This window comes from Bubalus bubalis, chromosome 7 (genome assembly GCF_019923935.1).
Source record: "Bubalus bubalis isolate 160015118507 breed Murrah chromosome 7, NDDB_SH_1, whole genome shotgun sequence".
NCBI classification, from domain to species: domain Eukaryota; kingdom Metazoa; phylum Chordata; class Mammalia; order Artiodactyla; family Bovidae; genus Bubalus; species Bubalus bubalis.
Window position 1 is genome coordinate 81,178,437 of NC_059163.1, and position 26,200 is coordinate 81,204,636.

The window sequence follows — 26,200 nt, forward strand, 5'->3', positions numbered from 1 at the left end:
GCAGGCTACCGTCCATGGGATAGCAAAGAGTCAGCCATGACCGAGCAGGCACGCCACACTCACACACACACACACACACACACTCACTCTGTTTTGTTTTTATTGAGGTATAGTTGCTTTATGGTGGTGTGTTAATTTCTGCTCAATGATGAAGAGAATCAGTTATGTGTACACACATATCCCCTCTCTCTTGGACCTCCTCCCTTATCCCGCCCCACCCCACCCCCCTTGCCCCTTCTAGGTCACCACAGAGCACCGAGCTGAACTCCCTGTGCTGTGCAGTAAGTTCCCAGCACCTGTCTGTTCTCCACGCGGCCGGGCACATTCCTCAGTCCCAGTCTCCCAGCTCACCCTCTGCACGTCCACCTGTCCACTTTCTACATTTGCATCTCTGTTCCTGCCCTGCAGATAGGTCCATCAGTACCATTTTTCTCGATTCCATATATATGTCTTAATGTAGGACATCTGTTTGTCTCTTTCTGACTTACTTCATTATGTATGACAGACAATAAGTCCATCCACGTCTCTGCAAGTGACCCTGTATCCATCCTTTTTTATGGCTGAGTAGTATTCCATTGTGTATATGCACCACATCTTATTTATCCACTCCTGTCTTCCTCAAATATTTGATGTACCTACATGTTCTTTTCTGCAGAGAAATGGTCAATGCATGGTTTGCTGAGAGAGTCCACACCATCCCTGTGTGCAAGGAAGGAATCAAAGGCCACACGGAATCCTGCTCTTGCCCCTTGCAGCCAAGTCCCCGTGCAGAGAGCAGTGTCCCTGGAACACCGACCAGGAAGATCTCTGCCTCCGAATTTGATCGGCCGCTTAGACCCATCGTTATCAAGGATTCTGAGGGAACTGTGAGCTTCCTCTCTGACTCAGACAAGAAGGAACAGATGCCTCTAACCTCCCCACGGTTTGATAATGATGAAGGGGACCAGTGCTCGAGACTCTTGGAATTAGTGAAAGATATTTCTAGTCACTTGGATGTCACAGCCTTATGTCACAAAATTTTCTTGCACATCCATGGACTCATCTCCGCCGACCGCTACTCCTTATTCCTCGTCTGTGAGGACAGCTCCAACGACAAGTTTCTTATCAGCCGCCTCTTTGATGTTGCGGAAGGTTCAACACTGGAAGAAGCTTCAAATAACTGCATCCGCTTAGAGTGGAACAAAGGCATCGTGGGACACGTGGCTGCTTTTGGTGAGCCCTTGAACATCAAAGACGCCTATGAGGTAAATGAACTCTTGGAACATAGGCAGGGTGGGGCGTGGACTATGGATGGGGCATGGGCAACTACTGTGAATCATAGGGATATTTGAAACTGAGATTTCATCATTTACATACTATTTAAAGTGGGAATCTATGGTTAAGAACCTCCCCATCTTTGAAAGTCAGTTTCTTCACTGGTGGCTGAGTCCAACACAGCGGCCTTAGAGAAAGGTTGTCTTGTTGTTCTCTTTAATGATAATTTGACATAGCTCATCTCACAGTTGTGTTCTTTCATTGTTTTTTGTTGATCACTATACATATCCCCAGGCTTCCCTGGTGGCTCAGAGGTTAAAGCGTCTGCCTGGAATGCGGGAGACCTGGGTTCGATCCCTGGGTCGGGAAGATCCCCTGGAGAAGGCAATGGCAACCCACTCCAGTACTCTTGCTTGGAGAATCCCATGGAGGGAGGAGCCTGGTGGGCTACAGTCCATGGGGTCGCAAAGAGTCGGACACGACTAAGCAACTTCACTTTCACTTTCACTTTCATACATATCCCTATCCACGTTATCGCCACGTGAACTTCCAAGTATTTTACTGAGATTCTAAAATAATAGGTCCAAAAACTGTCTGAAAACCAAACCAATAGTCTTTTTAAATTCATTCATTCACTTAATCATACACATTCATTTGACATCTCATTGATACCAAAGTCTGATTATCTTTCTTTCCACTCTTTCAGTTGTTTTATTAAACAAATAAATGTATGTGTATCTTGAAAAAACAGAAATTTTTGCTCTACAATATTTTGGTGGAAGGATTTGATACTTCTTCCATTTTTGTTTCAGTAGTGAACAAGTCTATTATAAACTTAAAGATTACAATATATGTTTCTTCAAAAATCCTATTGAAAATGATTCTTTTATTAATAGAGTTAGAGATTTTAAACAAAGCATCTTAATTGTATGGTAGTATGTTTATGAATCATGTTCTAGCACCTTGATAGAACAACTGTTCTTGCTGCCTATCATGTGGTACACTGTGTAGGTTCCATAGTAACACAGAGGAGTTGAGGCTCCTCTGTGCAGTTTGAGGGGTCATAGATGTTTTGTTCAGCCTTGTACTCCTGGTGCCTAGTACAGTGCCTGGCACAGATTATGATAAGTCCTAATAAGTATTGATTAAGAGGAGACTGTGGTAGAGGAGATAAATAAGTAGAGTAGAAAGCAGGTCATAATAGAGCCAGGAAAAATGTGTTAGGTTCAGGGAAGTAGAAGATCACATGTAATTGGGGAGATGGAGAGAGGTTTCTTTGAGGAAGCAATGACTGGCACAGACCCTGGAGGATGGGTGAGATTTGAGTAGATTGAGTTGTGTGCATGGTGAGAGCCAGATGTAGAGAGAAGTTTGAAGAAGAGACGGGAAGTTGGATCATGTGGTGCTTATGTGGGTATATGTGGGGGATTGTGTAGATTTTGAGGAGCTACTGGAGATCACTGAGGTCTTGAATGCCCAGCTGAGGAGTATGTCTTTGATTCAGAGCCATGAGGAATAATTGAAGATGGTTTGAAAGGAGGACTGGTGTGATTCAGACTGTGCTTTAGAAGGATGAATATTATGGTGGTCATAAAGTGAATTAGGTGGAAAAATACTGGAAACTGGTAGGAGAGGCTGTTTTAATAGGCTGAGGAAGTAAGGACCTAAACCAGGGCACTGGCCTTCAAGATCAAAGGAGGAAATGGATTGCAGAAGCAGTTGAATCTGCCAGACTTGGAAGCTAGTAGGAGATGGGAGTGAGAAGAGAAGTTGGAGATGCCTCAGGTTTTGAAGTAGGGTCAGTAAATAGTGGTGACTGGTGAGGAATTCTGAGGGTAGGGGCCTGGGGAGATATGTGATAGTTCACATATGTTAAATCCTGAGATAGCTTTCAGAATCCACTCTATACCAGCAGTGTTTTCAACTTTGGTTCTTCACGGAGCCATCTCCATGACCTCTTTGAGCTCTGTGAATAACGTCACACCGTAGCAGACTCCAAGAGTATTAAGGGCACAGTTGAAGGATTGCTGCCAAATTTGCTGAATCCCCTTCCCATCTTAGGTGACAGTGGTAGAGCAGGACCATAAATATGCTTCGGTTTTGCTGAGGAAGCCTTCATTTGTCTGCATTTTCCCAAACTTCACCGGCACTGAGGATTTCTTCACGTATATCAATTTTATTTCATTTCTTTACCATCTTTAGAGTTTTTGGGTTACCCCAAAAGTTTGAGTTTTTCATAAGATGTTACAAAAAGTCTGAAAGAACTTTTTGGTCAACCCAATAACATGGTGTAATTTTTGTTCTGCGGTGAGCAGTGATTTAATTCTTGTCTAAAATAGGCCCAGTGCCCTTGATTGGCAGTGCCCCAGGGTGAAGCCCCTTAGCCTGGAGGATTTCTCATGTTGCCACTCCACCCTTGACACCCTCGATCTGCGTTTATAGTAGCCTTGCAGAAGTTCTTCCTGGCACAGAATTTCATTAAAAGTTGTGGGATTGATTGTGATGTAATTTACCTTGGTATTAACAGTGAAAATCATTTGGCTAGTGGATAATTCATTACTTGGCTTCCCTGGTGGCTCAGTGGCAAAGAACTTGCCTACCAATGCAGGAGACGTGGGTTCGATCCCTGGGTCAGGAAGATCCCCGAGAAGGGAATGGCAACCCACTCCAGTATTCTTGCCTGGGAAGTTCCATGGACACAGGAGCCGGATGGGCTAGTCCATGGGGCTCGAAGAGCTGGCACAACTGAGCAGCTGAGCACACACGCAGTTCATTACTCAGCCCACTCATAATTAGTAGTGCTCAAAATGCTGTCTCATAGCCTTTGTGGAAATAGTCAAAGTATGAAAGCATGTTCTGTTTTCTTAGTCCTACACACTCCTTAGATATGTAATCTGTAGACACTGTATAGCAGCATTTCTTGGGCTTACATGACCACAGAATGCTTAGAAGTTGTAGTGCGGCAGTAGAGAGCCAAGCAGTGGCCATGAAATAAAGTAGTGTTCAGATTGAAGCTAAGAATAAAAAAGTCTCTTAGATAAATTAATTTTAAGAAATGGTCAACATTTGATTCCCATTTTAAAACTTTGTAACAGAACGGTATACATTTGGGAATTCAACTGTTTTATTACTGATAAAATAATACACTCACATATTTAAAACATGACCTGATCCACAGCTTAGACCAGTGAGTTTCAGTTACACCACAAATGTCAGCGATATTCAGTCAACACATCATCTCCTCCTCTACCAGGCCATCGCCCATGCAACTTTCTTGAATGTGGCACAGCATTTATTAATAATAAGGTATTGACACAATAATCAGAACAACTTATATGAATGTGTTGGAATTTTCCTAATACTTGAAAACTAGACATCATACAGTATTAAGATCAGATTGTGTATCGCTCAGTGTTCTTCAGAGAAACAGAACCAGTAGGATATATAGAGATAAATAAGAAGTGGTTCATTGTAGGAATAAGCTCACTTGGGAATGGAGGCTTAGAAGTTCCACAGTCTGCCTTCCATCTGCAAGCTGGAGAACCAGGATTGGTGTAGTTGATGGTATAACTCAGAGTCTGCAGGCCTAAGAATCAGGGGGGCCAGTGGTGTAACTCTGGTCTGTGTTTGAATCAAAAGCTTTAGAGCCGGGAGCTCTCGTGGACTGCAAGAGGGCAAGAGAATATGGATATCTTAGTTCAAACAGAGCGAATTCGTCCTTCTTTCCTCTGCCTACTCAAGGGAGTGGATGATGCCCACTGGCATTGATAAAGATCTTCTTTACTCATTCTCCTGATTCAGATGTTCATCTCCTCTGGAGACATCCTCACAGACACACCTGGAAATAACGTGTTATCAGCCGTTTGGGCGTCCCTTAGCCGTCAGGTTGACACATAAAATTAACTATCACAGACTGCCTTGAAGCCCTGGTTCTATGTCTGGTGGAAGCCTTACGCCTCCCAAGATTTCCTATGTCTAAGGATTTATATTGTCTAAATAACTCTCTTATTTCCTAAGGCAATAGGAACGCAAAACTTAGACCCATCTCTTGTTTCCATGGGGCAGCCTCTCCACGGACACCATGATTTTTAGGGAGAAAAATTGGAGGGTTCTTAGGGAAGGATCACATCACCACTCATGTGGCCTTTACCCTCGAGCTGCAGCTCTTCCCGCCCCAACCTCATTCCCCTCTTTTCAGTCCTTCTTCAGATAAATACGTCTTCACTCTCTCTCATCCTGCGGGTCTCAGGTGCTACTCAAGTGAATTGCTGATGAATAAAATTATTTCCAAAATGAATTTCAGAAGAAAGAAGTGACAATAGCTACTGTCCCAGTCTTAATAAACTACCAGTTTTGATACATTTGTCATCTTGTGATTGTGTCCCAGGGAACAGAGTTTGGGAGCTGCTGTATCTTTGTTAAATGCTCTAAAAATCTTTAGATATTCCACTCTGTGGAAGAAGACCGGCATAGAATTTGGCAAATCTAGTTGGTTATTTCCTTTTCTATTATTTTTATCTTTATATGATTTCAAGCTTATAGAAAAGTTGCAAGACCAGTATCAGAAACTTGGATATACCCTCTACCCAGATTCTCTAATTGTTTATATTTTGCCCTGTTTGCTTTATTATTTTCTTTTTCTGTGTGTAATGCATGTAAGTAATGCATGCATATTATTTTTTTCTGAGCCATTCGGAGACATTTTTTTATATGTATTTTCTGATAAGAACAGATACTGCACTTGATCTTAGCTAAAAGGCTGAGAAGCAATTACTATACATATTTTCTAACAAGAATATTGTCTTCCACAATTGTCATACTTTTATCAAAATCTGGAAATTTTTTGATACAAAGCTCTTAGCTAACATTTCATAGACAAATTTGGTCAGTTGCCCCATGAATGTCCTTTGCAGTGATTTTCCCCCCCTCTGTTCAAGGCTCTCAGTCAGGGTTACATATTGCATGTATTTGTCCTATCTTGTTAGTTTCCATTAAATCTGGAGTAGCTTCTCAGTGCTTCTGTATCTTTCTTGACATGTATTTTGGAAGGAGACAGGCCAGTTATCTTGTAGAGTGTTTTTCTTGAATAGATTCACGTTAGGCGCTTTTGGCAGGAATACCACAAACGTTCTTTCGACCTTGTTTGGCTTTACAGACGACGATCAGTTCTTCACCTCTGCACCAGTTGTCCAACTCAGTCCTGACACTAGTTCCCTGGAGTGAGTGCAGACCCCGAGGTTAGGGACCCTGTCGTACAGCGTTGTCCCCACTTAAGATGCCACAGCCATAAGAAGGACCCCCAGGCTAGCCACACTTGTTTCGGGCTGACTGCAAATGCAGGGGTTCTCCACCTGGGTTCAGTGATTTGCTGGAATGACTCAGAACTCAGGAAAGTGCCATACTTAAGATTATAGCTGTATGTTTATAAAGGATAACATTCAGAAATAGCCTAATAGAAGAGATACAAAGAACAAGGAGTGAGAGGCAGGGGACACAAAACTTCCTTGTCCACCTTCTATGGCAACACCATCCCAGCACACAGTAGATGACCTTTACCCAAAAGTTCCCTCAATCTGATTTTTCTTTCAGTATGTAGGGATGGTTGATTAAATCATTGACCACTGGTGATTGGACTTGGTCTCCAGGCCCCTCTTCCTTATCCAGTGGCAGGGCTGAACGTTCTGACCCTCTAATCGCTCAGTGGGTTTTCCTGGCAGCCAGCCCCAGTCCTGAAGCTATTTGAGGCCTTCTCCCCCATGAGACTGCCTTAGCGTGAGCTCAGGTATGCTTGGCAGGGGCTTGTTACGAATATAAACAGACTATCAATTAGGTAATTCCAAGGGTTTGAAGAGATCTAATGCCAGACTAAACATGTTTTGTAATTATACCACAGACCTTCTTAGCATATGTGACCAGGTAGCACACGATGTTACTTTACCACGTTTTTGATGATGTTAAGCTTGGTAAGTGGGTTAAAGTGGTGCCCACTAAGTGTTTCACTATAAAGACACAGGTTTCCCATTATAATTAATAAATATCTATAGGGACGTTATTTTGATATTGTGTGAATGCTCTTTTCCTTCTCAGTGCACTTACCACTTTGGGCATCTACTAATTTTCCAACTTTATATCAATAATACCATCTATATGTGTTAGTTAACATTCTAATGTAAAGAAGAGCTTTGCCTTCTTTATTCACATTATTTCTATCATTATGGATGCATGGATTTTTATTTTTTTAATGAGTTATGCTGTGTTACTGTCTTATTCATATTCTCAGATTATATCCAATTTATTGGCTCCTGTGTCCTTTTGGCTCAGTCTGCTGCTGCTAAGTCACGTTAGTCGTGTCTGACTCTGTGTGACCCCATAGACGGCAGCCCACCAGGCTCCCCCGTCCCTGGGATTTTCCTGGCAAGAACACTGGAGTGGGTTGCCATTTCCTTCTCCAATGCATGAAAGTGAAAAGTGAAAGTGAAGTCGCTCAGTCGTGTCTAATAGATGATGCTATGAAAGTGCTGCACTGAATATGCCAGCAAATTTGGAAAACTTAGCAGTGGCCACAGGACTAGGAAAGGTCAATTTTCATTCCAGTCCCAAAGAAAAGCAGTGCCAAAGAATGTCCAAACTATTGCACAATTGCATTCATCTCTCACACGCTAGCAAAGTAATGCTCAAAATTCTCCAAGCCAGGCTTCAACAGTACATGAATCGTGAACTTCCAGATGTTCAAGCTGGATTTAGAAAAGGCAGAGGAACCAGAGATCAAATTGCCAACATCCATTGGATCATCGAAAAAGCAAGAGAGCTCCAGAAAAACATCTACTTCTGCTTTATTGACTACACCAAAGCCTTTGACTGTGTGGATCACAGCAAACTGTGGAAGATTCTTAAGGAGATGGGAATACCAGACCACCTGACCTGCCTCCTGAGAAATCTGTATGCAGGTCCAGAAGTGACAGTTAGAACCATACATGGAACAAAAGACTGGTTCCAAATTGGGAAAGGAGTACATCAAGGCTGTGTATTGTCACCCTGCTTATTTAACTTACATGCAGAGTACATTGTGCGAAACTCCAGGCTGGATGAAGCACAGGCTGGAATCAATTGCCAGGAGAAATATCAATAACCTCAGATGTGCAGATGACACCACACTTATGGCAGAAAGCAAAGAAGAATTAAAGAGCCTCTTGATGGAAGTGAAAGAGGAAAGTGAAAAAGTTGGCTTAAAACAACATTCAGAAAACGAAGATCATGGCCTCTGGTCCCATCACTTCATGGCAAATAGATGGGGAAACAATGGAAACAGTGACAGACTTTATTTTTTGGGGCTCCAAAATCACTGCAGATGGTGACTGCAGCCATGAAATTAAGACTCTTGCTCCTTGGAAGAAAAGCTATGACCAACCTAGACAGCACATTAAAAAGCAGAGACATTACTTTGCCAATAAAGGTCTGTCTAGTCAAAGCTATGTTTTTTCCAGTAGTCATGTATGGATGTGAGAGTTGGACTATAAAGAAAACAGTGCCGAAGAATTGATGCTTTTGAACTGTGGTGTTGGAGAAGACTCTTGAGAGTCCCTTGGACTGCAAGGAGATCCAACCAGTCCATCCTCAAGGAAATCAGTCCTGAATATTCATTGGAAGGACTGATGCTGAAGCTTAAGCTCCAGTACTTTGGCCACCTGATGTGAAGAACTGACTCATTTGAAAAGACCCTGATGCTGGGAAAGATTGAACGCAGGAGAAGAAGGGGACGACAGAGGATGAGATGGTTGGATGGCATCACCCACTCAATGGACATGCCTTTGAGCAGGCTCCGGGAGTTGGTGATGGGCAGGGAGGCCTGGCATGCTGCAGTCCATGGGGTCGCAAAGAGTCGGACACAACTGAGTGACTGAACCGATGTCTTTTTGATATGTTCCCACATCACTCTTGGCATTTTCTAGCTTTCTGGGGGAGCTGAAAGTTTTAACTACTTAGTAGGATGTTCTAGACTTCCCTTACACTTTCCTTGCCATTGACGTAGGGACCCTGGTTCCTCTCAGTGGAAGGGATGGTATTTTAAAAGCAAGATCTAGGCACTAGGCATGCTCATTGCTACTAGTTTTTCAGCAGATAGAGCTAGAAAAAAATATACAGACTAACATACACTAATATTTTATTTATTCCTATAGCTAGCTATAGCTATAGTTACCCACTATATTATAAACAATAAATTCTTACCTCTGATTTCAATCTAACACCTCAAGGTACCTTTTGTTTTCTTCCTCCAAAAGTGAAGAACCAGGCTTCCTTCTTCTTCTTTTTTTTAACTGAAGTATAGTTGATTTACAGTGGCATGTTCAGATGTATAGCACAGTGGTAAAGTTTGTGTGTGTGTGTGTGTGTGTGTAAGTACACATACACATATATTTCAGATTTTTTTCCTTTTAGGTTATTATGAAATATTGAATATAGTTCCCCAGCTTTACAGTAGGCCCTTATTGGTTATCTTTTTTATATACAGTTTGTTAATCCCAAACTCCTAATTTATTGCCCCACATTTTCCCCTTTGATAACCATGTTTGTTTTCTATGTGTAGAGATCTATTTCTGTTTTGTAAATAAGGTAATTTGTGTCTTTGTTTTTTTTTAAGCTTCCACACATAAGCAGTATCATAATTACCTTTCTCTGTCTGGCTTACTTCATTTAGTGTGATAATCTTAGATCCATCCATGTTGTGCAGATGACATCATTCCATTCTTTTTCATGACTGAGTAATATTCCATTCTACAACAAAAGAGACAGGAATATACTGGACAAAAGACAGTCTCTTCAATAAGTGGTGCTGGGAAAACTAGACAGCTACACATGAAAGAATGAAATTAGAACATTCTACAACACCATACACAAAAATAAACTCAAAATGGATTAAAGACCTAAATGTAAGACCCGTTACCAAAAAACTCCTAGAGAGAAATGTTGGCAGGACGCTCGTGGACATAAATCACAGCAGTATCTTTTTGGGTCCATTTCCTTATTATTTTTATGTTTGTGCTTGTGCTCAGGCCAAGTTCCAAGCTCTTTATTCCTTTCTGTAGAATCTGTTTCCTCAGGCTGAAGAACTTTCATTAGTATTTCTTTAGTATTGGTCTGATGGTGACAAATTCTCTGATTTTGTTTAAATCATCATTTTGCCTATAATCTTGAAAGATAATCTTTACTGCAAAGATACTTCTCGGTTAACAGTAGTTTTCTTTCAATATTTAAAATGTTTTCCCACTTGTTTCTGGCTTTCACTTTTCTTATGAGAAGTCAGCAGCCTTCATTTCTTACACGTTTCATGTTACGTATCATTTTCACACTATGTGTATATGTTTAAGGTTTTCGCTGACTTTAGGAAATTTTTGGTCATGTGTTTAAATACTTTTTTTCAGCCCCATTTTCTTCTCTTTGGACTCCAATTGTATATATGTTAGGCCATTTAATGTTGTCCCGGAGAACGTTGAGGCTCTGTTAACTTGTTACAGTTTTTGTTTTCCTCTGTCTTTTTGATTAGGTATTTGTCAGACTACCTTCAGGTCACTGACTCATCCAAGCTGCTGTTAATCAGTCAACTCTTCATTTTAGACTTTGTACTTCTCAGTTCTAGAATTTCCATTTGGCTTTTTAAAAGTACTTTTTTTCTTTCTTTGCAGAGATTCCCATCTGTTCATTATTACCATATTTTAAGTTTTTAAATACATTTATGATAGCTTCTTTGAAGTCCTTGTTGTTAATTCCAATATCTGAATCATCCTGGGGTCATTTTTTACTGACTGTTCTTTTTCTTCACTATGGGTTGTAGTTCCCTATTTCTTCATTTGTTGTGATTATGTTTATTGTAGGCTGGACATTGTGACTGTTTGTTGAAAGTCATTTGGATTATATCATCTTCTTTTAAAACAGGGCTGACCTTTATTCTTGCAGGCAGTGAAATTACTGGAAGGTACCTCTGATGGGTGGGACCCCTGTGTCTTCAAACATTTTTATAATTGGTAGCACCATTCCACTTTCAGCTTTCAACAGGTAATTTTTGCTTGTTCTCTTAAGAGTCTTCCCAAATACATGTTCAGCCTGGCTAGCCCCTGTCTTCTGCCACTCCTCCTTTACACCCTCCCCCACCCACAACACAGCTTGTCTTATCAGGTACTTTGCCTTGCACATCCCAGCACTTTTGTTATTGTCGTTGTTCAGTCCCTAAGTCTTGTACGACTCTTTGTGACTGCATGAACTGCAGTATGCCAGAGTCCCCTGTCCTTCACTGTATCCTGAGTTCGCTCAAATTCAGTCCATTGAGTCTGCGATGTTGTCTAACCATCTCATCCTCTGCTGCCCCCTTCTCCTTCTGCCTTCAGTCTTTCCCAGCATCAGGGTCTTTTCCAATGAGGGACTTTGCATCAGGTGGCCAGACTATTGGAGCATCAGCTTCAGCATTCATCCTTCTAGTGAATATTCAGGATTGATTTCCTTCAGGACTGACTGGTTTGATCTCCTTGCTGTCCAAGGGATTCTCAAGAGTCTTCTCCAGCACCACAGTAATAAAGCATCAATTCTTCAGTGCTCAGCCTTCTTTCTGGTCCAACTCTCAACAGCTATACATGACTACTGGAAAAACCATAGCTTTGACTTAGACGGATATTTGTCAGCAAAGTGATGTCTTTGCTTTTAATACACTATCTAGGTTTGTCATAGCTTTCCTTGCAAGGAGCAAGCATCTTAATTTCATGGCTGCAGTTACTATCCACAGTGACTTTGGAGCCCAAGAAAATAAAATCTGTCACTGCTTCTACTTTTTCCTTCTATTTGCCATGAAGTGGTGGGATTGGATGCCATGATCTTAGTTTTTTGAATGTTGAGTGTCAAGCCAGCTTTTTCACTCTCCTCTCTCAACCTCATCAATAGGCTCTTTGGTTCCTCTTCACTTTCTGCCATTAGAGCGGTATCATCTGCATTTCCGAGGTTGTTGATATTTCTCCCAGCAATCTTGAGTCCAGCATATGATTGAAAAATCCAGCCCAGCATTTTGCATTATGTACTCTGCATTTCAGTTCAATTCAGCCGCTCAGTTGTGTCCGACTCTTTGCGACCCCATGGACCACAGCGTGCCAGGCTTCCCTGTCCATCACCAACTCCCGGAATTTACCCAAACTTCATGTCGATTGACTCAGTGATGCCATCCAACCATCTCTTCCTCTGTCATCCCCTTCTCCTCCCACCACCAATCTTTGCCAGCATGAGGGTCTTTGCAAATGAGTCAGTTCTTCGCATGAGGTGGCCAAAGTATTGGAGTTTCAGCTTCAACATCAGTCCTTCCAGTGAACACTCAGGACTGATCTCCTTTAGGATGGACTGGTTGGATCTCCTTAAGTTAAATAAAACTTAGCAATTTTTATTAAATTGTTACAATTTAATTTAAGGGTGACAGTATACAGCCTTGTCACACTTCTTTCCCGGTTTTGAACCAGTCATTTATTCCATGTCTGGTTCTAACTGTTGTTTCTTAACCTGCATACAGATTTCTCAGGAGACAGGTAAGGTGGTCTGGTAATCCCATCTCTTTAAGAATCTTCCAGTTTATTGTAATCCACACAGTCAAAGGCTTTAACATAGTCAAACAACCATAGTCAAACGAATGTTTTTGTTTTTGTTTTCTGGAATTCCCTTCCTTTCTCTGTGATCAAAGAAATATTGGCAATTTGATCTCTGGTTCATTTGACTTTTCTGAACCCCGCTTGTACATTTGGAAGTAATTCTTGGTTCATGTACTGATGGAACCTAGCTTGAAGGACTTTGAGCATAACCGTGCTAGCATGTGAAATGAGCACAGCTGTGCGGTAGTTTACACATTGAGAGCTGCACCATAAAGAAAGCTGAGCGCCAAAGAACTGATGCTTTGAAACTGTGGTGCTGGAGTAGACTCTTGAGAGTCCCTTGACTGTAAGGAGATCAAACCGGTTGGTCCTAAAGAAATCAGTCCTGGATATTCATTGGAAGGACTGATGCTGAAGCTGAAGCCACAATACTTCGGCCACCTGATGTGAAGAACTGAGTCTTTAGAAAAGACCCTGATTCTGGGAAAGATAGAAGGCAGGAGGAAAAGGGGACGACAGAGGATGAGATGGTTGGATGGCGTCACTGACTCAATGGACATGAATTTGAGTAAACTCTGGAAATTGGTGATGGACAGGGAGGCCTGGTGTGCTGCAGTCCATGGGGTCACAAGAGTCAGATAGGACTGAGCAACTCAACTTGAAAATTCTTTAGCATTGCCCTTCTTTGGGATTGGAATGAAAACGTGTTTTCTAGTCCTGTGGCCACTGCTGAGTTTTCTAAATTTGCTGACATGAGTGTGGCACTTTAACAGCATCACCTTTTAGGATTTGAAACCATTCACATGGAATTCCTTCACCTCCACTAGCTTTGTTCGTAGTGATGCTTCCTAAGTCCCTCTTGACTTTACACTCCAGGATGTCTGGCTCTAGGTGAGTGATCAAGCATTGTGGTTATCTGGGTCATTAAGACCTTTTCTGTACAGTTGTTCTGTGTATTCTTGCCGCCTCTTCTTAATCTCTTCAGCTTCTGTTAGGTCCATACCGCTTCTGTCCCTCGTTGTGTCCATCCTTGCATGAAATGTTCTCTTGATATATCCAGTTTTTTTTGAAGAGCTTTCTAGTCTTTCCCATTCTGTTGTTTTCTGCTATTTCTTTGCATCGTTCGGTTAAGAAGGCCTTCCTACTCTCCCCTTGCTCTTCTCTGGAACTCTGTTTTCATTTGAGTGTCTCTTTCCCTTTCTCCCTTGACCTTCACTTCTCTTCTTTGATCAGCTGTTTGTAAAGCACTTTGGAAGCCCTGAATTCAGTTCCATTTGGAACTGTGGTTCCTTTGGGGACCACCTGCCTTCCCCTTGGTGGGAGGAGTGCTGCCTGGAGGAGCGAGATTACCGCAGGGCAGCCATGTGCGTCCTCTGCATGGTGTGCAGTTTAGCTGTCTCAGTTGTTTGATCTGGTCGGATATTTTCCAGCAGGATAACAAGTCTGGTACTAGTTGCTTTTTATAGGAGATGGATATTTAAGTTTTGTGGGTTTTTTTTTTCACTGCCATGTTCTCATAAACAGTGAAAGAAATAACAATAGTAATAGTAGTGCTCCATTTTTCTTTCAGTGGCTCCTGGACCTAGAAGCATTAGAAGTTCTCCGTGTTTGTAGCCCTTGCGCTGGGTGCATTGTCAAAGGCAAATTCTTTGAGATGCCAAAATTCTCTTAAAGTGATTTTGAGGCAGGCATTTCTCCTACTTCTTTCACTAAAGAGTGAAATCCAAGGTTGCTGTTTATTTTAAACTTCCAGTATACACAAAATCTGTGGCAGTCCTATACCTTTCAAACTCTTGCTTTGATTAGACAGTTGAGTTTAATCCTCTTCTTTACAAATTGGTCTTGTGATTCAGATATTCATTAACAAAATAATTGCTGAGGATGCATTTCCATTCATATTTTGATTATTAGCCTATGGAATAATTCCCTATATAAATTCATAACGTTTAACTTCTTTTAATTCATCCATATCAGTAGCCTGTCTGCTTTCTTTAGATACCTTGCAATATAGCATGTTATTTAAAACTGTTTTTTGGAAACATTCAAGCAAGATTTTCTCTGTCTTTTTAATACAACTTTGAACATGTTTGCAGAAAAATTAAAATGCAATAGTGTTCATTTGTAATATAAAATATGTTGATTCGCCACCATTTTGTAACTTTTGAAAGTTTGTCTTTAAGGCCAAATTCAGCCCTCTAAATGGGAAAATTAGCCTCATTTCCGACCCTAGTTTGATGGAATTTAGTGTAATCATTTACTTCATTCACAGCTTTGGCTTTGCGTGACGTTAGACTAATTAAAAAAAGAAAATAGAAATGACCTTCAAAGATGAGGATTTTTCCAGTGTGACTACTCCATATTTTCCAAAGGGAATTCCAAAAGCAGAGTTTTTACAGCAATAATTCTATTATTAGGTTGAGTATGTAAGTTCCCAAGGCTGCTGCTTTGAAGGGAACAATATTCGTTCAGATATTTATATTCTGGTACGTTTGCTTGCATTCTAATTGTATCTCATGTGCTCGTATCTGTCCATTTCCTTGAGCTTATCCTACCTCTACAAGATTTGTTTTAAGCTACAGTAAGCTAAAAATGATCACATTGGATAACTGTGGGTATCAGTTGTTAATGAATTGCTTCATTTATTTAACAAATGTTTTTGAGTTCCTGAGTTGATCCTGGGAATACAGCAATGAACCAACCCTCACAGAGTTTACAGCCTACCTTTAATCTTCTTAATCTGGTTTAATGGAAAATAGCATGCATCTTTTTTTTCTTTAACCTACATTTTGAACTTTTACACATTTCAAAAGCCCTTTGTGATTATTGGATGTGCAAGAATGTACTTTGTGAAAGGGGAAAGAGATTCAGAAGATTAAGGAGTTGTTTATAGTTTGATGAAGGCCATGCACTTTTATTAAATAAAAAAGAAAAGATTTTAATTCTTATGAACATCTGAGATAGAAATACAGAATACTGAGGTAATAGATAAACAATCGTTTGTTGCTATTGTGTTATGCTCAGTCTTGGACAATGTACTATAGCCCATCATGCTCCACTATTCACAGAACAAGGTCATTCGTTACAAGGGAAGTAACATCAGTATTGGAAAGGTTATTTTGGATGTGGTGGGTTTTATAGGAAAACATTTCAGACCAGAGATGCTTACCTTTTTCAGAAGAATCACTGAGATGGGACTAGGCAAATTGTATACAGAAGAGGAGAGTTGTCACTTTATCTGGAGTTTAAGTGAGACTGTCTACATTGGTTACTTTTTTGAATTTTCTTTATTCCTTAACATTTGTTTGCATCTGTATTTATTCATGAACACTAGCTTCCTTAAAAAACTTTAAATTTATCCTTGTCAAAGATTATATGTACTTATATGATTTGATACGTTTTACAATGATAAAATTTAACATTCAGAGCAACAAGGTAAGTCAAAGGTTAGATTTCTCTAATCCTATAAATCAGAAAAATGACATCAATCATGGAATAAGTCAGTCACTAAATTGAATTTCATCTTCCTTACTAGGATCCTCGATTCAATGCAGAAGTTGACCAAATTACAGGCTACAAGACACAAAGTATTCTTTGTATGCCAATTAAGAATCATAGGGAAGAGGTAAGCCAGTTTTCCATTTTATAAAAGGTCATTTGGAGGCATTTTTCTTTTTGAAAAATTTTTTTTTTACTTTTCATACTTCTGAAATAATGCTATAGTGCAGTTAACTGGAAAGTGCTTAAATGTTCTGCTTGATGTTTTTTTATTTAGGCTTCAGTAATAGAATTGTATCCTGATTATTTACTTTTACTTGGAAGTACATTTTAGACATATACTTTTTTTTACCTCTGTTTCCTGAAGATCTCACTCTATCCTAAGATACATAATTGTGGTTGTGATTATAATCAATTTATTTCATATTATATTTTGAACACTTGAATAATGCTTGTTTCATAAATGGTTATCCAATCTCAGTGGTCATCAACTGATTTTATTTTTTATTCAAAATGAGGTTTTGAAAAAAATGGATATTATTGTAGCTAACTCCAGGCAAAATTTATTGTGAAATTATAACAAGCAGATGAAAATAGGTTGGTTTATATTTCATCTAATTAGAAGGTTTGGATTCTGTAAATACTGAATTCTCTCTTCATTTTACATTTATTTGAAAAAAATAGTTAATAAATGATCGTTTAAACTGAATGCTTCACTTGAGTGTTCTCAGCCCTGCGTGCACATTACAAACAACGGTGGAACTTCTAAAAAGTTATGGGGAACACATGTAAACCTGTGGCGGATTCATTTTGATATTTGGCAAATCTAATACAGTTATGTAAAGTTTAAAAATAAAATTAAAAAAAAAAAAAAAAAAAAAAAAAAGAATCTCTAAGGGCCGGATGTAGATACTGATACATTTTTAAAGCTCCTCAAATAATTCTAAAGTGTAGCCAGGGTTGAAAATCATCTAAGTGAAAACAAATTGAAAGAGCTCCTATTTGTGGTTCTTAACCTTGGCTGCAAGTAGAATCACCTGTGGAACATTTAGAACTTCTAAAACCACAGTTGTTGTTGTTCAGTCACGAAGTCCTATCGGACTCCTGCAACCCCACGGACTGTAGCCCGCCAGGCTCCTTTGTCTGCATATTTTCCAGGCAAGAATACTGGAGTGGGTCCTTCCTGACCCAAGGGTGGAACCTGCATCTCCTCTCCTGCATTGGCAGGTGGGTACTTTACCACTGAGCCACCTGGGAAGCCCACCCAGTCTTTTACCAAGTTCCACAGATTCTTTTTCTATTAATGTTTCCCATTTCCATTTCTTTCTTTCGATTTCATTCCTGGTACCTGTACTGTACCATGATTCAGATCTTGAAGTAATGTCTGAACTTTTAAAATATTCTCCTAAGGAGTTTCTGTACTTTAAGTCCGCTTCCCTTTGATCCCCGCTACTTATGCTAAAGCACGGCCTTCTAACTCCATGCTTCCAAAACAGGACTGTGCACATGGGATCCTGAAAATGCAGGTTCTGAGTTCAGTGGTCTAGGTGAGCCCTGAGGGAGTCTCCTGCAAGCCCTGACGTGATGCAGGTGCTCCCGGCCTGCAGTCACAGGTGAACAGGCCCCAAGTCAGCAATTTCTTAGTCTTCTAAATACCTTCTCAGTGCCTTAGAGTTGCTACATGGTTTCTTAAGGTAGTTGCAGCCATGATTACTAAAAATACCTGCAGCTAAAACATATATATGAGATTAAATAATTAATAAGCTAATTAATTGTGAATGAATAAATGAAATTGAAAAGACCATACATGGACCAATGGTGTTCTTTAATTGGATTGCCAGATAAAGGAAATATAAAGCATATCTTATGCAATATTGGCGGACGTAGTTATACTAAAGAACTATTTATTATTCATCTAAAATGAAATTTGACTGGACATCCTATGTTTTATCTGGCTGCCCTAGTCATAAACCAAGGATGTAGTTGTGTGCACTTAAGAAGGTAACGTTCAGCTTTTAGCTTATAAGTATGTTTTAAAACCATGGCCTGAGAAACAACTTTGTACTGGTCGAGAGACTTAGCCCAAATCATGCTGTGGTCAAACATCTCTTTCTAAGCTTCATGAACACTGAGGATTGAGGGAATCCATGAGAATATGCAACAACATCACCAGGGTGAAGAGACTGCCTTTCTGCAAGAGAGCATCCTCTGGGTACACACGTTTCTGTCTTGGTAACTGCCAGTGAGGAAAGTGAAAGTGAAGTCGCTCAGTCGTGTCCGACTCTTTGCGACCTCCTTGACTGTACCTACCAGGCTCCTCCGTCCATGGGATTTTCCAGGCAAGGGTACTGGAGTGGGGTGCTTAAACTAAAACAACAGCAACAAAAACCCCTGCTGTACTGAGGTACAAGTTAGGTAATCAGATTCACTCATTTTAAGTGTATAGTTTGATGAGTTTTTAAGAGATGCATGTACAGTCCTGTGACTACCACTATCATCAAGATACAGAATACCTGGGACTTCCCTGGTGGTCCAGTGCCTAAGCCTGCGCTCCCAGTGCAGGGCCTAGGATTCGATCCTTGGTCAGGGAACTAGATCCCACGTGCTACAGCTAAAGATCCCAGTGCAGCCAAATAAATAACAACACTAATAAAATTTTGAAAAGATGCAAAGCATTTCTGTCCCCTCAGATATTTCGCTGCACCCCTGTAGTTGATCTTCTCCTCCCTCAACCCCCAGCTGCCAACAGTCCCTGAGCTGTTTTCTGTCACTGGTATCTTGCCTTTTCTAGAATGTCATATGCATCATGTAAGTGGAGTCACACAGTATGTAGTCCTGTGTGTCTGCCTTCTTTCACTTAGCGTCATGCGTGTGATTCATCCATGTTCTTGCGTGTGTAAGTAGTGTGTTCCTTTTTTATTGCTGAGTGATTATTCCATGGTGTGGATGTGCCACAATTTGATTATCTATTCATCCGTTGGTAGACTTTTGAGTTGTTTCCAGTTTTTGTCTCTTAGGAGAAGACTCACAGTTGATGTTTGCATACTGGTCTTTTTGTGGACATATTTTCGCTTCTCTTGGGTAAATATATATGAGGGGTATTTCCAGGTCATATGTTGGGTGTTTGTTGAATTCCATAAGAAATTTCCAAAGTCCTTTCCAAAGTGACTGTGCCATACGCTTTTTTACCACTGATGTGTATGAGAGTTCTAGTTGCTTCACATCCCTAGGCAACACATGTCAGTGTCAACTTTTAAAAGTTTTAGTGCTTAAATTTGGTTACGTGAATAAATAACCTCGCTCACAGTCATGGGCCATCTGCTCGCTTACAGATGAGTAAAGTGGGTTCAGCCGCAGGTCCCCAGATTGTGACTCACCAGAGCTCCCCCTAAGACTTCTGCTGCATTGTTGAGCATTCTCAGCATTGCCTGCCTCCAGGCCTCTTCTTCCTCCCCTGCTGTCTCTGTTTTACCCTGTGATGATTTGATGAGAAGACTGAGCTCTTCACTGGTTTTCACAAAAGCTTATTCACACAGAACATTTCGTGAGATAAAAAATTTTCAGTGACTTCACTGGCGTCTTAGTAACTTTACTGATGGGAAGGTTTCCAAACACAGCTTTTTAAACATCTTGTTGACCCTCCCCATTCTTTGTCCTCTCCTCCCACGCTCACACTGCTGGGTTTGAAATTATTTCCTGTGAGAATGATTTCTTCAGAAAAAAAGGAATGAAGAGAAACAGTCAGAAAAGCAGTCGTACTCTCAGCTTGGTTGTGGTATAAAAAGTCATTTAGCTGACCAAGAACACTAAGAAGATGAACTGTATGGATTCCAAAATTATCTTTAGATTTATAGATACATAAACAAACTGGGAATAATGTTTGCTATTGTGTACATACAATAGAAAAGTGCTCTTTCTCCCACGAAGCTTTTTAAATCACAATGGGAGAGCCCCAGTAGGGCTTTGGGGAGTAGTTGTTAATGCTTGCTCTGAGCTCGAGTCCCATCTTCAACACTTACTTGATGAGAAACCAGGATGGAATTGGTTAATCCCTTGGCTCTTCAGTTTCCTCATCTGCTGAATGAGGGTTGTAAAAGGACGTACCTCACAGGGTTGTTGTAAAGATTAAATGTGTTTGTTCATGCAAAGGGCTTGACATAGTTCCTGGCACACGGGAAGTGATCCATAAATGTCAACTGTCATTTGTTTAAAGGAGACATGGAACTTTCATGAGAAAAAAAGGATGGAGAGGTCATCAGTCACGTAATAACCAGCCAGCTGGGATCAAATGACGGCCAGCACAGTCCCTGACTGGTCTGTTCACCCTCTAACAAACCTTAAGCTTCAAAGAAAGATACTTTTCATTGTTTTTGCTCATAAATGAGGCAAAGTAAATTTGGTTTCTTCTCTTTGTGTTAGTGCAGTTGTATCGAGTAAGCGGACACTGACTCCAACAAATTACCAAGGAACCGAAGATGAAATATGATTATTGATTGTTTAGTAAATGCCTTGGCACCTTTTAGTGACCCCAGTTTCTTAAGGTACCAGCTCTGGAGAGCTGATTGAAAGGAGCAATTGAATACTGAATACTAGGGTCTGAACTACAACATAGTCCAGAATATTCAGGAAGATTTTTAAGATTCAGTAAAATATGTAATCACTTCATCTGCCTCTCTTCTTGTGAAATCTCCCAACTAATTAAACATTTTCAGGAGTTCTTTTCATTAGTGTTACAATTGTAAGTATAATAGTGCAGTGCCGTTTTGGAAGTCAAAATCAAAGATATTCCTAAAACTTCTGTGATATAATTTTTTTTTTAAGTCATAGAGGATAAATGTTTACAACCTTCCCTTCTCTGTATACTCCCTTCTAAGACAGTGGGGTTAATGGGCAAAGGGTTGTGGCGGTAGGGAGCGGACTGGAAATGCTGCTGCTAAGTCACTTCAGTCGTGTCCAACTCTGTGCGACCCCATAGATGGCAGCCCACCAGGCCCCCGCCAGTCCCTGGGATTCTCCAGGCAAGAACACTGGAGTGGGTTGCCATTTCCTTCTCCAATGCATGAAAGTGAAAAGTGAAAGTGAAGTCGCTCAGTCGTGTCTGACTCCTAGCGACCCCATGGACTGCAGCCCACCAGGCTCCTCCGTCCATGGGATTTTCCAGGCAAGAGTACTGGAGTGGGGTGCCATTGCCTTCTCCACTGGAAATGCTAGAAGAAACGCTAGAAGAAGCTAAAATAATTTATTTGGGAAAGGTCACAGAACTATTGGCTAGAGAAAATGAATGAAGACAAAAAGTAAAGGGGTCAAGGGAGAGAAAAGAGCCAGTCTGGGCTGTATAATAAAATGGTTTGAGGAACAACATGGGTAGGACTTGGGAAATAACTCCTTATACTGTGGAAACTGTTTGGAGGACTTGATGCATGTTAATTCTTTTAAATCTTTGTCACAACCAGAGGAGGTGGTCGTTATTTTATTCCCACTTACAGAAGATGAAACTGAGATACGGGACGTTTAGGGAACTTGGCCAAAGTCACATGACTAAAACTTGGCGAATCTGAAATTGAAACCTAGGCAAGAGGGTTTTTTAAAATTCCACTGTGGACGATGACTGCACTGTCTTTCTTCCGCTTCATTGTTTTCTTGAGCTGCTGCAGTAAATGCTTAGATTACTTTTGATTTGGGGGTGGGAAGTTCCCTGATGTGATATGTGACCATGTAGAAGCCAGGCTTGAAGGTGGAGACAAGGAGAACTGGCTATATTCTGGTGGCTCTTCAAAGTTGTGCTCAAACCGCTCTGCCGACAGACCTTTTTTAAATTGGAAAAAAAAAAAGAGAGAGAAGAAAGGGAGCAGGTGGGGGTGGGGAGGAAGAGGGGTCAGAGTCTGCCCTTTATAATGTATTTGGAGTGATACATCCAGTAAACATGAAGAAATGTTTTCCAGGGATATAAGCTGCAGGAGCATGGTTCATGTGAATCTGGGCGCGTGTGCTCTGTGACATGCGCAGGAAGCATCATGAAAACATTTGCAGCAAGTATGTGAATTTTTAGAGCTGCTGTTAAATTTCTTTTAGGCTTAACACTGGATTTTTCAGGCCTGGGCACTTGGATCCATTTTTTAAATTTTTGTCACACACATTAGTTATTACTATAACTAGATGGTTCTTTTATGTTTAGTAAACAGTAGGGAAACTCAGGAGGAGGAAATGGCAACCCACTGCAGTAGTCTTGCCTGGTGAGTCCTGTGTACGGGGGAGCCTGGTGGGCTGCCGTCTATGGGGTCGCACAGAGTTGGGCATGACTGAAGCGACTTAGCAGCAGCAGGGAAACTCAGCCTTTTCTCTGTAGCTCAGCTGATCTATTCCTGAAATACTACCCTCTCTTGAAGTATTGCTTGTTATGGCATGTGGAGATGAGCGCTTTGTTTTCCAATGGCTGCATCAGTGAGGTAGAAGCCAGGACATTGTGAAATAATGCAAGTTCTTGAAAACGTTCCTATTGATCTGAGGTGGAGACTATATCCAATAATGTCAGGTTAGGCTGACACCTGTTTTCTCTTGGTTGAATGTCGACTCTGGTTATTAAGTAGAAATCTGATTTGGAATCAGAGCTTTTATTCTCCTGTTTTTATCATCTTGAGTTTATCTTATCGTACTTGATGACATAATTCTTCATTGCAAATGTAACAGCCATAAAAAATATTTATGATAAGGTTTTTTTTTTTTTTTGCAGTGTGATAAAGGAGCATTTTTAGCTATCTATCTAACTGTTTATATCTTCTTTTAAAAGAAACCTGAAAAACTTCAAAACATATCAGCTAATTTTATGATATAAATATTTTGATGAGTCAGAGAGATTTGTTGCATGCCAAAAATCATAAAGTAAAGCATTAACGGAATCAAGTGTGTAAATCTAAGTGTAGTATACAAAAGTAAATGTTTTCCAAAACTAGGCTACATGACTTTATCTGCTCATTTAAAAATTTTTTCAGTTCAGTTCAGTTGCTCAGTCGTGTCCAACTCTTTGCAACCCATGGACTACAGCACGCCAGGCCTCCCTGTCCATCACCAACTCCCAGAGTTTACTCAAACTCATGTCTGTTGAGTCGGTGATACCATCTAACCGACTCATCTTCTGTCGTCCCCTTATCTTCCCGCCTTCAATCTTTCCCAGCATCAGGCTCTTTTCAAATGAGTCAGCTCTTTGCATCAGGTGGCCAAAGTATTGAAGTTTCAGCTTCAGCATCAGTCCTTCCAATGAATATTCAGGACTGATTTCCTTGAGGATGGACTGGTTGGATGTCCTTGCAGTCCAAGGGACTCTCAAGAGTCTTCTCCAACACCACAGTTGAAAAGCATCAATTCTTCAGCGCTCAGCTTTCTTTATAGCCCAACTCTCACATCCATACATGACTACTGGAAAAACCATAGTTTTAACTAGATGGACCTTTGTTGGTAAAGTAATTTCTCTGCTTTTGAATATGCTATCTAGGTTGGTCATAACTTTCCTTCCAGGAAGTAATTGTCTTTTAATTTCATGGCTGCAGTCACCATCTGCAGTGATTTTGGAGCCCAAAAAACAAAATTTGCCACTGTTTCCACTGTTTCCCCATCTGTTTGCCATGAAGTGATGGGGCCGGTCATCCCCTCCTAAATGATCTTATCTTAAAAATAATTGTTGAATCACTGTAATATGTAAAGCACTGGTCTAGGCAATGAGGTTTTTTTTTTTTTTTTTTTTTTTTTTAATGAAGCAAGGAAGATACTTAAAAAAAATTTTTTTTTCAGTTTCATTGAGAAGATTTTGTATCAGAAATTAAACATCAATACAAGGTAACAGGACAAATGTTAAATACGTTCGGTATTCAGTACATAAGTTTGAAAGTCTGGATTTTGAAAGCCGGAGAAATCACAGAGGAAGGATGAAAGCTGTGGTTTCATACAGCAGATCCCTGCTGTGTTTATCCCACAGCCTTGAGAGAGGAAGCTGGGAGATGGTGGAGGCAGGCTGAATACTTGCCTATGATATCCTGCTTGCGCTACCAACTGAGCTTTTCTTAAACTGGACATGTAAGCTTGGAAAAATAAATGTTAGAGCCTTATACATAATCCTACAATTCCAAATCAGCCTAGATGAAAACATAGCTACACAAATAAGGAGAGTTTAATTGTAGACGGGCAGTGGATCTAGATCTATTTTAGGCCTAAAGAATTGGCCGGTTATATATATTTTTTTAATTTATAAAATGTCCATTGCATTTATTCCCCTGTGATATTTTCTCATAGCTTTGTTTTAGAAACAAAACAAAAATACTCTGAAAAGTTTCCGATGGTTCCAGACTTGATATCTTGATGTTGATGGTCTTTTCCTTTTTCCACATTGCCCTTTAAATAATAAACAAGTGTATTTTACAAAGAAGATGGTAATGATTTTCCTCAGGAAAAAACATTTCTTAAGAGTATCAGAGGAACAATATATTACTAATAGGTTAGATTCCTGAGGCCACACTGCTGATCCAGGAGAAGAGTGAATAAACCCTTGAGACTGAATATTACATTAATGGTAAGCTATGTTTACCCAGATTTTATTGTGGATGCTCAGAAAATTTGGTTCAGAGCGAATGCTGTGTTTTATTCAATATGAGGTTTATCTTCATTGTACTTTTAGAATAATCATTCTCAAACTTCATTTTAAGTTTGATAGAGCATTTATAAGTTTAATTTTGAGATGTTTTATATAGATCCTGAAGTATGACTAGTAGAGATCTGGAACCAGTTGCAGATATGCATAATTTCTTTGTATAACATCTGACCCAGAGCCACATAATTACACCTTGGGATGGATTTTTATTATTAAATAATTTTCATGCATTATTAATCTTTATGCATTCTTAAAGAGTTTAGATAGTTGTCAGTGACATGGCTGCTATCAGTAGATATATATATGAACATCTGTATCCATCTAAAAGCTAAGATTACATAGGTAAAATGCTTTATAAACTATGTATTTTATATTCCTTCTTATTAAATCCACATTGAAAAGTTCCTGCTTATTTCTCTTCTACCACCGAGTGGAAATTAATATTCTATGCAGAGTTCAAATTAAAGTGTAAGAGATGATATTTAAAATTTTTTGAATCATAATCATCTTTGTGTGTTTGGTTTTTTTTTTGGCATCACTTGGTGAAGTAAAGTGAAAATGGTCTGGATTTAGAATTCCAGATCCATTTGATTATTACTGATTAGTTGGTGATCATGAGGGTGACATTAATGATCTCTAAGCTTAGTGATTTTGAACAGCAGCCTCTGTTATCTCAGTTTCCGTGGTTCAGGAATGCCAGAGCAGCCTAGCCAGCTGGGTGGCTCCGGCCCCGGCTCCCTGCCCGTGGCTGCACTCAGGATCCTGCAGGGACACCTGCCTCGTGCATGAGCATGCACTTCCCAGAGGGCTCGCTCGCCCTGGCAGGAGACCCTCCCATATCACGCCGTGTCCTCAGCACGTGGCAGAGAGCGAGCATGGAGCGATCAGCCGCGCCTTGGGTGATCAAGGCCCCAGAGCTGCTCACTTTTGCCTCATAGTAACTATTCACTAGAATCCAGGCGTCAGGGACTTCCCTGGTGTCCAGGGGCTAAGGCTCCACACCCCCAGTGCAGAAGGTCTGGGTTCGATCCTTGGTCAAGGAACTAGATCCCACATGCTGCAACTAAGATTTTGCCTGCTGCAACTAGAGCTCGCCTGTTCTGCAGCTAAGACCTGATGTAGCCAGATAAATAAATATAAAAAAAGAAAAGGAAAGAAGCCAGGCATCAAATCCAGACTCAGGAGGAGGGCAGTGAGG

General features: G+C 40.4%; 1 protein-coding gene and 1 pseudogene across 6 annotated transcripts in view; one reads left to right on the plus strand and one right to left on the minus strand.

The window, feature by feature from the left end:
- Nucleotides 1-26,200, plus strand: part of PDE5A (phosphodiesterase 5A) — a 150,905-nt gene that overhangs the window by 21,924 nt on the left and 102,781 nt on the right. For all 6 annotated transcript variants that reach the window (XM_006067660.4, XM_044946065.2, XM_044946063.2 and 3 more), the window contains 2 exons: nt 656-1,244; nt 16,402-16,491. In XM_006067660.4, the coding sequence (XP_006067722.1) occupies nt 656-1,244; nt 16,402-16,491 (679 nt within the window). The remainder of the gene's footprint in view (nt 1-655; nt 1,245-16,401; nt 16,492-26,200) is intronic.
- Nucleotides 5,896-6,025, minus strand: LOC112586310 (annotated as a pseudogene).